At 36.8% G+C, this 18,120-nt stretch overlaps 1 protein-coding gene across 1 annotated transcript in view; it reads left to right on the top strand.

Moving 5' to 3' along the window:
- LOC124537826 (lutropin-choriogonadotropic hormone receptor) overlaps positions 1–18,120 on the top strand; it is a 59,333-nt gene that overhangs the window by 33,476 nt on the left and 7,737 nt on the right. Inside the window, exons 6-9 of the mRNA XM_047114749.1 lie at positions 9,792–9,863; positions 14,755–14,823; positions 15,059–15,199; positions 17,808–17,948. Coding sequence (XP_046970705.1) covers positions 9,792–9,863; positions 14,755–14,823; positions 15,059–15,199; positions 17,808–17,948 — 423 coding nt within the window. The remainder of the gene's footprint in view (positions 1–9,791; positions 9,864–14,754; positions 14,824–15,058; positions 15,200–17,807; positions 17,949–18,120) is intronic.

The following is an 18,120-nucleotide window of genomic DNA, read 5'->3' as shown; positions in this document are numbered from 1 at the left end:
ATACTTTAAGATCGTAAACGTAAATCGACTTTTAAGTAGTCTTATATTTTAAATTTCATTTTACTGAGGAGGACTCTAAAAATATATTGAATACACAATTATTTTTATTACTTTTATTTTTTTAAATAGTGTTTTGTTTGATGTCGGCTTTTCTTTTTGTTAATTTTTTTATTAATTAGCCTTGTATTTGTTAATTCTTTTGAAGATATTACATCTTCAAATGCTCAGGCTGAACAAAGCCTCAGTTTCCGGTACAGAAGAAGAATAGCCGCTGTTCACGCAACGTTCGCCAGCCGCCTCGCCCACGCACTTGTTCCAAACAACTCCCGACTGACAATTTTATCAGTGTAGATAAGACAAGAAGACTTAATTATATACGTAATGTTATTCGTAGAAAGGTCAATTGAGTAATATACAAATATATTTTTAATTTTCGCTACGATAAATGTCCAGTAAGCATTTATCAAACCTTTCTACACAAAGGCGTGTTATAAGCGAATAGAGCATAATTAAATTATACGACTAAGTTAGTTTCGCTCACAATGCCGTAATGTCTGTGTTCATTTCAGGGATAATAGGATTCTGGTAATAAAATCGGTCGATACTTAAGACGCTACAGGACTTCTTTCGACGCGACTGTCAAAAGAAGCAAACCGAGACGCTCTTTTCAATGTTTCACTCAACAATCATCAGAGTTCTCACTTTGCAGTTTATTATCCATTAAACTTTTGTACAGCCGATCAATTCCGATAAATACATACTTTTATAGATAGATTTATAGTGGTAGTGCCACAACCTCTCGGTTGCAGTCGAATGGGCCGGCACGCCCTGGGAAGTACTACTCTCTCACGTAAAATCGGCGTAAAGTGGTAGCTATGCTACCGCGTTTCGTCCGGTAAGTGAGAGTTCCGAAGGCCCGATCCCCCCTCAATGGTTCAATTACCCCAGGAGGGTACCATCAGCGACAGTGGTGGAGAATCCCTCTCTGGGCATCCATGCTCAGGACGTTGACCACCTGAGCAGGGATGCCCAGGCTGCTCTCCGAATTCTGGGGGTGTGGACAATTTTGCGCCACTGTTCGGGGCAAGCGGAGCAGACATCATAAGGCAACCCCTACCACCCTCGCTGTGGACTTCTGCAACATAAGGGGACTCAACTCCAACCTCAACGTCGTTTACTACCATCTGGAAACGGCGAAGCCGGCCTTGCTCTTTCTAACCGAGACCCAGATATCTTCTCTTGCCGATACGACTTTTCTTTCGTACCCTGGGTACAAATTGGAACATTCCTTTGTACCACGAGCTGGGGTATGCGTTCACGTCAGAGATGATATCTGTTCTCAATGCCTCGGTAGCCTTGAAGGACAGGACGATTATCTGGCTGCGTGTAGACTGCGATGACCATCCGCGAATCTATGCGTGCCTTTATAGGTCTCATAGCGGTAATGCCGAAACTGACCGAATGGTTAAGCACGTTCAAATGGCTACAGATTCCGTGCTTCAGCAGATTCCATCCGCAGAGATCATTATTCTGGGTGACTTTAATGCTCACCACGCTGAATGGCTCGGCTCACGCACCACCGATCATGCGGGTAGATCTGTTCTGGACTTCGCTCTAGCATATGATCTGACACAACTGGTCAACTCGCCAACGCGAATACCGGATGTGGAGGATCATACACCTTCCCTGTTGGACCTTCTGCTGACTTCGCATCCGGATGGCTATCAGGTTCTCGTCGTCTGGGCTCGTCGGACCACTGTCTCGTCCGGAGTACAGTGCTGGTTATGCGGCCAGGCCTCGCTTCGTTGGGTGCCGCCGATTGTGGCATTATAAGTCAGCAGATTGGGATGGGATGCGATCTTTTTTTGCATCTTACCCATGGGGCCAGATTTGTTTCTCGCCAGATGATCCGAACGCTGCTGCTGACTCTGTTGCTAATGTGGTGGTTCAGAGTATGAAACTATTTATTCCTAACTCTGCAGGTTGGTCGCTTCTGCAAAACGGCATCACGCCGAAAGTGGGAACGCTACCAAACCTGGGCTAATGCATCTGCGTCTCGTGATATAAATACCAGCGCATTCAATAAATAAAAATTTTAACAAAATAAAAAACCGATTTCAAACGAAATACTATTTTAAAACAAATAAAAATGCGCTAAAAAGTAAATAAAATAATTACATATTTAACAAATTTTTTAGAGTCTAGGAGGACTGTGGACGGTGAGCGAAAAGAAAAATATTAGACTACATAAAAGTCGATTTACGATTATATGACGTAGTTATAGTTATTGTTATATTTGTAGCCGGTGTCATGGATCCTATGCTCAGAACCTTACCAAACTTTCACCGAACTACCCTCAAAGTATATACTTTATAATAAAAAAAGAATCATCATAATTGGTTAGCACAAATTTGAGTGATCCACCTATTTATCGCGCACATACATAATGCAAATTTAAGACTTATGTCGTTTTTTTTTATGTTTGACCGATTTTGATAATTTTTTTTTTTGTTTGAAAAGTGGTGCTTCCCGTGGGGTCCCATTTTAATTTTATTTTTTTCCAATGATGGTATCCGTATGAAAACGACATAAGTCTTAAATTTGCATTATGTTATGCGCGACAAATAGGTAAATAACTGAAAATCACGTCAACCAATTTTGATGATTATTTTTTTAGTATAAATTATATACTTCAAGAATAGTTTGGTGAAAGTTTGGTAAGGTTTTGTGCATAGGATCCATGACAAAGTAACGGAACGGAAGGGAACGGAACAATTCTGAGGGGCACGTTAGCGATACTCGGCCGAATCTTTTATTTATAGGTTATTTGGATATTTGAGTCACCTTCCGTAACTTGGTTATGTTCAAGTAATTGTCATAGTCGCATATTATAAACAACTAGCGACCCGCCCCGGGTTCGCACGGGTGCAATACTGATACTAAAAATACTACAGAATTTGTTTATTTACGACATCACATTGCAAGCTTTTAAAATTATCAGTGTTTCTTTACAATATTCATGTATTACACACTAAAATCTATCCTCTCAAATCACTCTATCTATTAAAAAAAACCGCATCCAAATTGCATAATGTTAAAGGTCTAAGCATACATAAGGATAGATAGCGGTAAGCAACCTTGTCTTATACTTTGTTATGATGATGATTAAATATTGCTGTTTAGCCGTAGGATTTGTAATTCATTTTTTTTATTCGATAATAATTAATATATTTGTCTTCCATCTTTCTTAGCATAACATTTAATCTGTGCTAGATAGACGCGCCGAAAGTTTTCTATAGACTGTATCACGGTGAGTGCTCTGAGTACTTTTTTATTTTATTGCGCTCAAGGAAAATTGGCAACTCTTTTCATTTACGTATCACCAACTATCACACAAACCTTTCCCTCGAATCACACTATCTATTAAAAAAAACTGCATCAAAATCCGTTGGGCTATTATAAATATATAGGGATATAGGGACAGAGAAAGCGACTTTGTTTTATACTATGGGGCAGGCTTTTTTTAATGTCTTTAATCAAATTTTGTGTTTGTGATGTGATGTCATATGATGGACGACACATATTGGCGCTCTTTTGCAAAGTTTTTTTACTGAGGTCGATTACAGCTCTTTCGAGGGTGGTTTAAGTTGCATACATACATACATACATACATACCTTGTAGTTTACGCTGCATATCTTAAAGTCGCATTTTCGAAAGTCTATTTCTATTATCTCGAAGTAGTTTCTGACTCCTATAAACGGCACGCTTAATCTATCCATATTAAGAAAAATTAGTTACTCTACAACAGCTTCACTTAAAATCAAAAATAAATAAAAAATTTAACAAATTGAAAACAAAAAACGAGTTCAAACAAAACACAATTTTAAAACAAATGAATATGCACTAAGAGTAATAAAAATAATTGCGTATTCAACATATTTTTTAGAGTCCTCCTAAGTAAAATGAAATGAAAAATATTGGACATCTTAAAAGTCGATTTAAGATTACATAATATAGTTATGATCCCATCAAAAACATAAATGTAAAATGAGAGCCAAGTTCAGTATTATGAAATATACCTGGGTTGTTGACTTCAACAACAAAAAAAGTGATATCTAAATGGATGCCAAGTTACATTATCCTTTTTTAAATTCATTTAATGTAGTAGAATATGACAAACAAATAGGGACTTGTTCCCAAATTAATATCTGAAACTTAGTTTTTACTCATTCTAGTTCTTCAATTAAATTATATTTTAATTGTATTGTAATTTTAAATACGCTATTGCTTTGAATGGAAACGTTGTCGACTTTGAAGACATTTCGACATTTTGGTAGGTGACTAAGGGGTTTCATTGGAAGGCATTGGAATATTTATCTGAGTGCTCGGACACGTTCGTCAACATTTTATCGCAACGCTCCTATACTCAACGCTCCTATACTCAACGTCAATTGCGTCGCGTCACACGTAGCGGCCATGTACTGAAATGCTTTTTATTATTATTTTTATAAGTATAATTATTTTACTCCATTGATGTTTGCTAATAATGGAAACAATAAATCAATACAAAATCCCAGTTAGTAACGTAACAAAAAAGTGCTAAAACGGAATTATTTAAATAAAAAAAATAAATAATATAATTAATAAAAAATAATAATAAATATTGTGCTATTCAACTCGTTATATATTCACGTTAAGACATAAGTTTTAATTAAAGGTTCTTACATCATTTTTTTACACTTATTACCGTATTAGGCACTATAGTTATAAAAGTGTTCCTAATAGAAACAATAAAATGAAAAAATATAACTAAATGATAAAAATTTACCAGTGTCAGATTTTTTCCTTTATATTCGCCTAATTATCTATCTCAATGCCAAATTTGAACTTTCTAGGTCACCTGGAAGTGGGAAATAGTTTTGATCTATAATAGGTCAGTCAGTGATAAAAATGACGATTTTTGGACATTAATATCTAAAAAACCGTTTGAGATGTGATTATGAAATTTGGAGTACATATGTATCTTGCAAGTCTTAATATATTTGAAAAATTTGACACGTTTATGTCAAACAGTTTTTGAGTTATGAAGGGGTCAAAAGTGACTCCAAATGGGTTCGTGTAACACACGGTCTACTACTCGCCAGTTCTGTTACCTGAACTTGGCTGACACGCTACCGCGTGTCTAGATTATTGCTATATTTGGAGTCGGTTTCAGCTTTAAAGTTTATTGGGCATTGCGCTGAAAATTGTTTTTAGAGCGGAATTATAAACTGATATGGAATTAGTAACGAGAGTACCTTACGTACATATATATCACGTGTTTGTACGGAATTATAACAACTAAAATTAAATCTGAATGAGAAAACTCAATACTACAATTTCTAAAATGTTGTTCACGAGTCGCATGCATGTATATATATTAGTTTAATACCTACATTACCATTTCAGTGTATAATACAAGCGCCTCTTAATTAGTTATTTGGTAACATTAATTATCCGTAGTACACAACTGAGACTGATTTAGATTCATGTTATATTATGATAAGCACGCATCGGGCGTAAATTATAGTCTACAAGTTGTAGCGTCGACGACGCACGACGCACATGTACTTAGTAATAGTTTGATTTGAATGAGAGACCGTGTTTCGCGTCCGTATGAAGTCCCGGTCTCAGATTATTTATATATCTAAATAGAGTGTCGCACTACAAAAGAGCTAAAACAAATTAACTTTATCATACTGGTGTGCGTGACACCTACGTTTGATACTTGCCAAACATTATACTACTTTTGTTGTATGCGTGCACCTAATGGCTCACATTTTTTTTCGACGCATTCTCATCTTCGTCATTCTATCTAGACGTATAAATAATCAAAGGTCGCAGTATGATCTTAAGTAATCAACAAACATGACGATCGCTGAGATTTTGGGACATGAAATTTTATAAATAAGTTTATTATCGCTGGCTGGTCTGATTAAGCAGACAAAGTCGTGCAGACTGCAACATGCATGGCGGACACTCATTGAAGCTGCACGACGCTCGGCATTCAATGAGCGAGCAGCCGCGCGCGCCGCGACGCGGGTCGTCGCCCGTTCGCCCTTCGTGACGTCTTCCATGAACTAAGTTTACTGGAAGTCCTATGTGAACATATTTTACGTTATTCCAAGGCAAGCTTTAATTTTAGTCATTTCCTAAGCTATGTTCCGCTATAGCTGACGATTCCAAGGCCTGAGCGAAGCATTGGAAGCGGTGGAGTTAAAATATAGAGCGCAAAGGTACATTCCTACAACGGAGACTGTAGTAGCCTTATAAACGGCCACTCGAAGCTAATGCTACTACTGATGTATATAGAGAAGTAGGACTTTCTTCTCTAGGTAATGGTTGGAGCTTTTGCTACTCTGCAATATTCTGAGCTATATTTTTTGATCATATAATTACTAAAGTCAACGAAAAACTACATCCGTGGCAGCAACCCTTCTCAGCGCGTCGATGAGGCGGCGCGCTCTGATTTATGAGACTTTGGCTACACAACCCCCGGCGCTCCCTCTGCACACCCGCGCGCTTCCCGTGCTCACCCGAGACCCGCACATCTGAACGTTGTAAACGAAAGAAATCCAAGACCACTTTTTTCGGAAATATCAATGAATTAAAATGAAGCACTGCTCCCTGCTACGTCCATTGCCCTGTAATAAATATTAAATGCGATTGTCATCGAGCGTGATACTGTGAATTCAAATTCAAATTAATTTATTCAGCAGCACTTACTTATTTATTCATAATTTAAAAACCGCCACCGCCTCGGAATAGACAATACGTTGACTAGAGTACAACTAGCGAATGAAACTCGGTAGGTATATTTTGACAACTTGTAATTATTATTTACAAATATATATAAAAAAAACAAAAGTAAATCGTTTCATTCCCAAGTTGTGCCATCAACTATAAACTCACCAATTGTTACTGGCAAAACTTGGCAAAAAAACCATTTTGAAAACATTCATCTTCTATACTTATAATAAATCTGTAGGGAGGTTAATTCTGTACATGAAATATTTTTCCAAAATAACTATCAGAGGTTGAAAAGGGGTCGACACTGTAATCAGAAAATTTTTTGTCTGTCTGTCCGTATAACCGTTATAGAAACAAAAACTACTCGACGGATTTTAACGAAACTTGGTACCATTATTTTTCATACTTCAGAGCTGGTTATAGTATACTTTTCATCACGCTACAGTCAAAAGGAGCAGAGCAGTGAAGGGAAATGTCGGAAAAACGGGAGAATTTACTCCATGTTTTAAGCTTCCGTCGAGTGTACAACCTTAATGGTTAAAGCTACATAGAAATTGTGTATTACGGAAATGTTCTACTTACAATTATATAAAAAATATCCCATGACAGCCTTTGTCTATCTTTTATGGTTGACTAACAATAACACGTTACACTCCCAATAGCTTAGTAGTTCGAAGCTTTCTGATTATATTTGTCTATTCCTGCGTTTATAACACTCTCAATCATTCCAAATTAAAAAAGTTAACAGTAATCAGTAATTAATTACAAAATGAAAATTTTCTTTTTTCTGCGACTAATACCCAGCGAAGCGGGCGGGTATAGCTAGTAAGAAATAACTCGTCAGCGATAAATTTAAAAAAAAATGAACTTTGTATTAGTATATCTCGAGACTGGGGGCTTTGATCCACATGGTTTCAAGACAATTTTTGTTGTATTTAAAGATACCTTTTTAACGATACCCCACACGATGGGATAAGTCGAATTGTTTTTTTCGAATTATCTTTTCGCTGTATCTTAAAAAATAATTATTTTTCGATAATTTAAAAAAACAATTTTTGGATTATCAATATACATCTCTTCACCAATTTTCGTGGCAATCGGTGCAGAAATGACCGAGAACGAGCCTGGACAGACAGACGGACAGATATGACGAAACTATAAGGGTTCCTAGTAGACTACGGAACCCTAATAATTGTCTATTTATATATTTATCCTTCGACATCGACTAAGATAAAAGCTAATAAATATATTAGAATCGTAAGTGCTGCTATAAATAATGACTCAAAGACTAACTAATGTCATTAGAGGGGTGACTCGTAACTACGAGTAGGGGGGTAGCCTACCTATTAATAATAATTGCTTTAAATTTATTTTTTATATGTCTTATTCAAAGTTATTTGTATAGAATCATAGTAAAGTCTTTAAAAGTCCCTTTCAAATTATTACTTTTTAGTTTTTGAAGCGTCAGTAGCGCAATGGCTTACGGACGAAGTCGCAGGAACGATCCCGTGGCCTTAGCCTGACTGGGATATTGTCGTTCCCACTAATAAAAGTAATTAGCTTAATAGGAGGGGTAAATAGGAATATAAATAATTCCTTAATTCATTCTGAGCATTGCTACTACATATTCCACCACGCTGTTCCAATCCGGGTTTGTGAAATACACATGTGGCAGAATTTCTATGGAATTAGTTACATGCAGGTTTCCTCACGATGTTTTCCTTCAGTGCCGAGCTCGAGAGGAATTGTAAAAACAAATTAAGCACATGAATATTCAGTGGTGTTTTCCTAGGTTTGAACCCGCAATCATCGGTTAAGATGCACGTGTTCTAACTACAGAGCCATCTCCGCTCTTATAATTACTAACCAGTTTCCCAATAATATAGTTTCATGTTTCTAACTTCAAAGATGGCGGACTTCCATACATACGTTTAACCCTTATTTCACCCCTTTAGGGATAGAATATCCAAAAACGCTGAAATTGGTATCGACTTGTTTTTAAAAATTTCATGTTTCCAACTTGAAAGGCTGAAGGACTTCCATACAAACATTTAATCCCTATTTCACCCCCTTAGAGGTAGAATTTCCAAAGTTCCTTTCTTAGTGGGTGCCTACTAAATAAATTCATCTCACTCACCAACTTTCAAGGCCCTAATTTTAGCAGTTTAAGATGAAGATGATGAATCAGTTAGTCAGGACTTGTTATTTTATATACATAGATGATCATAGATTATAGACTATGTTGACTAATTGTAAAGTAAAATAAATAACAATGTAATTATCAATACTTTTATACTTACATTAATTTTATATCAATCTAAAATTACAAAGGTTTGTGCGTAGAAACGGCAGTTGAGGCCGTGGTCAGAGTAGACCTTTCACAACTAAAAAATAACACAGAACTTCAATATAAAGTTAAACTGATAAAGTTTGAAGACGAAGTCTCACTTTGAACAGGGAGCTTGTATGATATATATGCTTGTTTAAAAAATAAGAAATTATTGAGAAACATTAACAATGGATTAAATTTAGTTTGTAGTAATTCGTTACATAAAAATAATGAAATTTCCAAAATACCACTGCAGACCAGATGACATCGTTCTCACCTGTCAGGATCTAACCTAACTTTGAAACTGCGCGATTGTGATAGCGGAGGTGTACTGTGGTTTCTACCTGAATTATTATTACTAAAATTTTATTTGATTCATAAAGTAGAGAAGAGTATCATTAAAACTAGCTTATGATGTGTAACAGCCTGGTTGCTGTTCGTACTGGCGTCCCGACCGTCCCGGCGAAGGCCGATACGACCAGCGTCTTAATGGCAGCCGGATGGACATAACACGGCCTCGCGCCGAGACTACGTGCACGCTGAAAACTAGAAATCATTCAGAACGACTTCTCTATTCAAAATGAACTAAACAAACGCCCACTTTTAGCTTTTTAAATTCTGCTTTAAGTTGAAACATGTATTTAATTTATATGTAATGTTGTCTATCAACAGGATATTAAAGCGGAACCGCATCACCCACATCGACGAGCGTGCCTTTGCGAGCGCCCCGGCGCTGCGTGTGCTGTGAGTACTTGAAAAGTAATTACGTAAAATTCATTAATGCACGCTGGAATCCTGCTAAATAAGTAATACTTACCGTCGTGTCCTTGTAAAGTAAAATATTGTGTAAAAAGTAATAAGGTGGTCATTACCAGTTCTCTATCTATGCATATATACAAAATCATAATATCACTACATGAAAAACATTTCCTGTAATCATAAACTATACATGCATTAAAATTGTAACTGATCGAAATTTGTACGGAGGTATTTATTAACGCAACAGAAAACATAACTTTTTAACCGACTTCAAAAAGGAGGAGGTTATAATTCGTCTGTATTTTTTTATGTTTGTTACCTCATAACTTTTAACTAGGTGAACCGATTTTATTATTATAGTATAAAAGGTAATTTGTAAAAAACATATTTCTTAAAATATTCTCGTATTGTTTTTTGATAGATATACTCTAGGGTTTTCTTGGCTGTCACCGACTCCAAATCATAACTCCTTTATAATAAAAAAAGAATCATCGAAATTGGTTGGCCCAATTTTGAGTTATTACCCTATTTATCGTGTACATACATAATGCAAATTTAAGACTTATGTCGTTTTCGTATGGATACCTTGATCAGAACCAGACTAAATTAAAATGGACCACACCGGAAGCACTAGCTTTCAAACAAAAAAAAATCAAAATCGGTCCACACAGTCAAAAGTGATGAGGTATCAAACATAAAAAAATACAGACGAATTGATAACCTCCTCCTTTTTGAAGTCGGTTGAAAATTAATTTGCATAAAAATGTAACAAAGGAAGTGTTACTAATACGTATGTACACGGTTTTCGTTGGCAAAATTAATCTTATCTGCCTGCGTGACCTAGGCCTAGGGCGTAGGCGTGTATATATCTGCACTACAAAGATAGCGTAATTATTAACATGCACTAACAATAGTCAGATACGATGCAAGCTGTCTATCAACTCACTCAGAGCTATTTGATCATCTCAGTTTAGGGTTCTACTAGTGTTTAGATCGAAATAGATAAAATAAATATTTGAGTCTGATTTACAAAGTGTACAAACAAACAGCTTCGGCGACCATTTCGAACTGTATGATTACAACATTATTATAATGTTCTGGATTGTATCGTTACTAGCACCCGGGGCATGCGAAAGGGTGGCGTGCCCGGTTTACTATTCATGGCCAATAATTCGCAAAGAAATAATCCCAGTGACCGCATTGGTGGCGATAGCAAATTTAAAATTTACATTTAATTCAATGAATACAGTTCCGAATGTGATTTCTATAAAACGGTTAAACAAATTCTTGCATTGCTGTTTCTTGTAATGGTGTTTCAATGATTTCGTGGACGCTAGGCAAATGACCGACGGTCAGCGTGAGCGAGCATTCGGTCACACAGACGCTGCGAGCTGCGGTCGCGACCGTCGTCTGCAAGTATCATTGATCTCGGCGCGGCCGGCCGATCGATTGCAGCGAGAGCACCGATTATCTGGATGCTGTTGTTATATAATCATAAACTTCGGCGTTTCGACACGAGATACTCTTAGTTAGTCGTTTTCTATGAACCCTTTATTTCGTACCCATACTATATATACATCGTAGAGAAGCATGATATAAGTGTGCCAAAATGTGCATAATAACTAAGAAAAAAATATTATCCTTTCTGTGGAAAGATAAGTACAAATCGTTTCAAAGAGTTTCAGTATTATTACTTTAACTTTATTACTTGATTTTTATTGCAAACAATACAGCCATTCCACGAGATCGTGACATGTAGTCATAATTTTTGTGTAACTTGTTAAGTCAATTGGTCTTGACTTGTTAAATCCATCATCTCAGGCGGCATTGCAATATTTTAAGCCAAATTAAATTCATTTTAATGCCTCCATTAGTTATTTTTAGTAAGTTTTTTGACTATTACGTTCGTGAAAAGGTAAAGTCAAAAAACGAAATTAGACATCGTCACGTCACATATTAGTGTACTGGTACTGATGCAAAAATGTCTCTTAATTCTAAGAATTATCTAAAGATTTGAAGATATCCTGTGTGGCCTCAACTACACTTTCTAATTCAGGAGAAAATTGAGGCACATCAGATGAAACTAATCCGGTCTTGACACGTGACGTGGATTTGTGAGACCAGGAAGGTTGTTTGACACGCTCCATCGAACAGCGACGACCTTTTCAATATGTTTCATACAAGTGTTCGAAGATATTTTTAACCGACTTCAAAAAGGAGGAGGTTATCAATTCGTCTGTATTTTTTTTTGTTTGTTACCTCATAACATTGGACGGTGTGAACCGATTTTGATATATTTTTTTTGTTTGAAAGCTAATTCTTTCCTTGTGATCCTATTTTAATTGTATTCAGTCCTAATGATGGTATCCATATGAAAACAACATAAGTCTTAAATTTGCATTATGCATGTGTGTGATAAATAGGTGAATGACTCAAAATCACGCAAATCAATTTTGATGATTTTTCTTTTATTAGAAAGTATATACTTCAAGGGTAGTTTGGTTAGATTCTCAGCATTGCATCCAAAGTAACGGAACTCTTCAATTCTGAGGAGCATGTTATCGATACTCGGCCGAATCTTTTATTTAAAGGTTAATTGGATATTTGAGTCACCTTCCGTAACGTGGTTATATAATATTTTTCGTTTCATTTACTTAGCAGGACTCTAAAAAATACTTTGAATTCGCAATTATTTTTAGTAGTTTTTAGTCCATATTAATTTGTTTTAAAATAGTTTTCTTTTCGTAAAATTTTTTATTTATTATTTTTAGTATTAAAAAGAGATCCTCAATAAATTGTTACATCTCAATCACAGTTTATAATGCAAAGCGTCGGCCCCGTTCAGCTCACACCCAATACGAGTAAAGTCGCTTTTATTGTTGTCAGGTTTTATAGTCAGTGCGGTTTTATAGCGGGCAGCAAGTCAGTAAAATAGCTTCGTTGTCTGAGTAGGAACACAAACTGACAAATATTATTAGATATTATTCACATTAGTATTATTAATACTCAGCATATTTTACATTGAGTCCTACCGGTGATGACGTATAGTGCCGAGACGTGCACAAATTAAAAGTCGCCCAGTGGGCGATGGAGCGAGCTATGTTAGGTGTCTCTCTCGCGGATAAAATCAGAAATGAGTTTATCCCTGAGAGAACCAAAGTAACGGACATAGCTCGGAGAATCAGCAAGCTGAAGCGGCAATGGGCTGGCCATATCTATCGTAGGACCGATGGCCGCTGGAGCAGACGAGTCCTAGAGTGGAGACCGCGTCTCGGAAAGCGTAATGTAGGACGACCTCCGACCCGCTGGTCCGACGACATTCGCAGAATCGCCTGTAGAAGCTGGATGAAGGACGCAGAGGAACGAGCGACGTGGTGACAGCAGTGGGCTGATGATGATGATGATGATATTTTTGATTAAATTTCGGTAGACGAGCAAATAAGCCGGATGATATTAAGTAGTCACTTTTTCCAATGAGAATAATTCTAAATTATGGGAGCTAAGGAGGCTCAGTCACCTTAAAAACGGAAGACGATTGTATAAAGTCTTGCAATCAGCAAGGTCGACCACGGTCAAAAATATTTAAAGCGTGACGTTATACTTACAGTACACAAAAGCTGTAAATTATGCCTATCTCGAGAGTTACGGCTCTAATCCCAAATAAGTTGTTACCATGCTAACATAAAGGATTTCTGACGAAAAGCACTTTGGCTTGTTTTTCATAGTGTACATTCAGCGGCTAATCACGTAATCGTGCACCACGGACCGCTTAATGTCCTCCCATCTCCCTTTTCACCCCCACCCCTCTTCGTTTTACGCACACGTCTCATAAACCAATCTCTCGGAAAGTCTTAAATTACCTGCAACTAACTGCCTTGACACAAAAAAACATCAGTTTATGACATAACGTCTCAATTATAGGAAATGTGTTTAAACTAATTAAAATCAAATATTTAATTGCTTGTATTAAACTGAAATTTGACATGCATAATCACATAATTCTAGAAATAATCAGTTAATATTTAAAAAAATCTCTTTGCTTTTTATCTTCGCCTTGGCGAACTCGGCAACAAAGAGCGCGCATTTTATGTATTTGGATCAGAATGTATCTAATTTATATGCTTATATTTAGGTACGAAATAAGCATTATTGAAAACGGCTATTAGCCATGAATTCGACTGTCATTATTTATCGAGGCGCTGGATTTATTTGGCAACACAAACAATAACCAAGTTTGATGAATGTGAGTGTTTGAGCTCGAAATTGAACCAGTTCGAGCTCAGAGAATTTCGGCGCGTAAGGAGAAGCGTAAATATCATTCGTCGTGATTAATTTCTCGCAGAGCGAGTGTATCCCTCTGAGACTCGGCTCGTCGATCCTTGTTTACTCAATCAACAAGTTGTAAATTGTATTTCAAACGATTTAGTAAGATACATGTCGATATATTAAACTGACTTTGCATAAGCCAATAATATTTGACTTCTTGACATAATAAGTGACAAGATCCAATACATACGCGAAGGAAATAATGAGAGATTTCCAATTTCTTTTAATATACACAGTGTACTAAATAAGAAATACATTTATTTGATGATTTAAAGGGCATGAAAACTTAAACTTATTAAAATGAAAATTATCTTAGTGTAATATAACGTGTATCACATTCAGATATTGCGACTCCGAATTACTTTTGCATATCTTGAGGTCAACGCAAGTCATGCAAAGAATTGTTAAACACCGAATACTTAGTCCAACGTCCGGACAGCCTCGTTGTCGTTAAGTTGGATGTTTACTGTGCGTCCTTTTACAATACAAAGAACACTTTTTGTTAAACCTTGACCCAAAATGGTTTTGTAATTAATCTGTTTTTGTGCAGGCGACTTGAGGATAACCTACTAAGCGAGCTGCCACCCGCTATCCATCTGTTACCGATGCTTGAAGACTTGTGAGTATCATACGTAGAAAAATATATGAGTGCGCGTGTCTGACCTGTCACTAGGAGTAAATATATTAATTCAACGGAACCTTAGACCCTTAGGTAGTGCGTGAAACAAAATCTGTAGTAAAGTATTACGCAGCCGCTCGCAGCAAACTGTTATTGAACATGAGCCTGTCTTAAATATCAGCAGCAACAACTTAACAAAGTGGGTATTATAATACTAAAGAAATACTATCTGTAGGTCGTTGGCGAACAACCGCATAGAGCGCGTGTCGGGCGGCTTGCACGCGTGCTCGCGGCTCGCGCGCCTGGAGCTGCGCGCCAACCCGCTGTCGCAGCTGCATCAGCACGCGCTCGCCCATCTGCCTCGCCTTACCACACTGTTAGTAAAGTAAACCCTCGGTTCTTTGTTTACATTAAACACTTATCTAAATACATACATAACAACATTTCAAATGTCTATTGTTTGTATTTTTCCTATTTTTAATGACTTTTTTATGTAGTATTTCGCTTCACGTACGATGATGATAAGTGACGTCCCTGAGTGGATCACCTTTATGAGTAGGTACAATTATTTTTTGTATTCCTACAGAATATTCGTAGGTAATAGGCCATGACATACTGATCTGGGAGAACCTAAAGCGTTTCCGATTTGTTTGACGTACGTATGTACCCTCAATATCGAGCAAGAATTATTAAATACATTCTTATTTCTTCAAACAGAAGTTGATATCGCGATTCCGATACAAAAGAGCAGAATAACCTCATTTTGTTTCAAGACTTGTCCTACTTCTGTTGATACGATGTCCCTAATGCAAGTTTGTTATCGTGTTTATTGCCTAAGAGTCCGTAGGAAAGAGACTGCAACATAAAGTTACAAACTCGTGAACTACATTACTGTAGACTGCGGTTATACCTTAGAAATTAATCTAACGGGCTTCTAACTTGAATTGAAAAAATTAGAAGATATTTTTTTTATATTGAGTTATTGAATGAAATTTTTTTTTATTGTGTGTGTACCATAAAGAGTTATTATTATTATTATTATCTATTAAAACAAATAAAAAATTAATGAAAAAGATACGAACCCCTTGATTGACCCAGTATATATATATAGTCGTATATATATATAGTATATATAATCGCTTTTTCTGTCCCTATGTCCCTTTGTACGCTTAAATCTTTAAAATTACACAACGGATTTAGATGCGGTTTTTTAATAGATAGTGTGATTCGAGGAGAAGGTTTGTATATATAATACATGAACACCATAGTAAAGAAAAACTGACAATTTTAGAAATTTGCCACGTGATGTCGTAAATAAACAAATTGTGTAGTGTAATAAATTTAGTATCAGTATTACACCCGTGCGAAGCCGGGACGGGTCGCCAGTTGATTATAATATTCGATTATGACAATTATATGAACATAACCACGTTCCGGAAGGTGATTCAAATATCCAAGTAACCCATAAATAAAATATTCGGCCGAGTATCGCTAACGTGCTTCTCAGAATTATTCCGTTTCCTTCCGTTCCGTTACTTTGTCATGGATTCTATGCTCAGAACCATACCAAACTTTCATAAACTACCCTTAAAGTATATCCTTTATAATAAAAAAAATCATCAAAATTGGTTTTGCACAATTTTGAGCTATTCATCTATTTATCGCGCACATACATAATGCAAATTTAAGACTTACATCGTTTTCATATGGATACCATCATCAGAACTGGACTAAATTAGAATATGATCGCATTGGCTTTTCACCAAAAAAAATTACTAAAATCGGTCCACCTTATAAGGTAACAAACATAAAAAAAGGGGAATGATAACCTCCTCCTTTTTTAAGTCGGTTGATATTTACTTCAGAAGGCATGGTTTTAAGCACGGTTGTGGTATTTTAGAAGGAAATATTTAGACCTTCACATAATTATATCTACAACCTGCATGTACCGCATATCCAGCCGTAAAAGGTTATATGTTATCATAAAGTTTTTAACATAATAAAATATTTCACCATCACCATGACAGCAGAATGAGGTCAGGACAAAGAGTTTTCAATTAGGAATCCGCCAATTCTTTTTATTTGTACTAGTTTTGCGATGATGTCGTTATAGCTCTAAAAATACGAATATTTTGATTGGTTTCTGATCGTCAAACACTTATATAAAAACACTAGCGACACGCCCTGACTTCGCACTGATGCAATGATATGACGTCGAAGTATAAACTTCTTAAATTATCAGTATTTCTTTTCAAATTTTTCCATGTATTCATTCATGTATTTACATCAAAATCTGTTGCGTAGATTTAAATATTTAAGCATACGTCCCGACGTGCTTGCTTAAATATTTAAAAGCGACTTTGTTGTATACTAAGACTAAGAATTTATGAAGCCTGTACAGTTAGAGGAAAAATGTATAACATGAGTATAACTATTTCGTTGATCATCCATTTTAGTAGCATAATATATATATAGCATAATATAGCTAGCTGATGATTTTGAAAATAAAATCTCCCTTACTGTTTAATCAATGAGTTTACGTAACATGCAAACGTAATAATCGTCGTTGGTAATGCGTGCATCGTGCCTTGCTCGGTGCATGGAGTGAGCAAAACATGAGTCAGCCGTTGCAAGTTTGGCGGAACGAGGTCATTGAGAGCGTGAGCCGGAGAGAGCCGGGGCGGGGGGGGGGGGGGCGCGGGGGGGGAAACGGGAACCGCGAAGTGCAGAATACACAGACGACGGATGTGCTGCCCGCCGAGGGGCCAATTATAGATAATGTCAGCATCCAGCGACCTGAGCACTTAATGTGTGATGAACTTACGGTCGACTCGCGGTTTCGATCTGACGTCATTACATTTAGCAATCATTTATATTTTATGAGGTCATGGTTATAGCGGTGACAGAGAGCGTTTTGTTTAAGCCTTGTCGCTTTTGCTAATATTGAAGTGACATCTAAGGGTTTATTTTTCATTTGTCTGTAGCATACTGTCCGAGGCTCGGGGTCTAGATCGTCTGCCAGTACTGAACGGCTCGTCGCGCCTGCGGACGCTGCGTGTGGACCGCGCGCGCCTGACGCACGTGCCGCACGACCTCTGCGTGTACGCACCGCAGCTGCGAGCTTTGTTAGTGTTCATTATGCTCTTCAATATCAGTTGGCTTGTAACATATACAATTATAATGGCGCTCTGGCGCAAATGGGTGCACCCCAGGGTGCAATTTTAGGACCTCACCTGTTCTTAATTTATCTAAATGATTTACCTTATTTTGTAAATAAGACTCAGAAGAAATCATACT

This window comes from Vanessa cardui, chromosome 19, assembly GCF_905220365.1.
Source record: "Vanessa cardui chromosome 19, ilVanCard2.1, whole genome shotgun sequence".
In the NCBI taxonomy this organism is placed as follows: domain Eukaryota; kingdom Metazoa; phylum Arthropoda; class Insecta; order Lepidoptera; family Nymphalidae; genus Vanessa; species Vanessa cardui.
The sequence above is the reverse complement of the archived record's forward strand: the minus strand, read 5'-3'. Positions and strand labels throughout refer to the sequence as shown.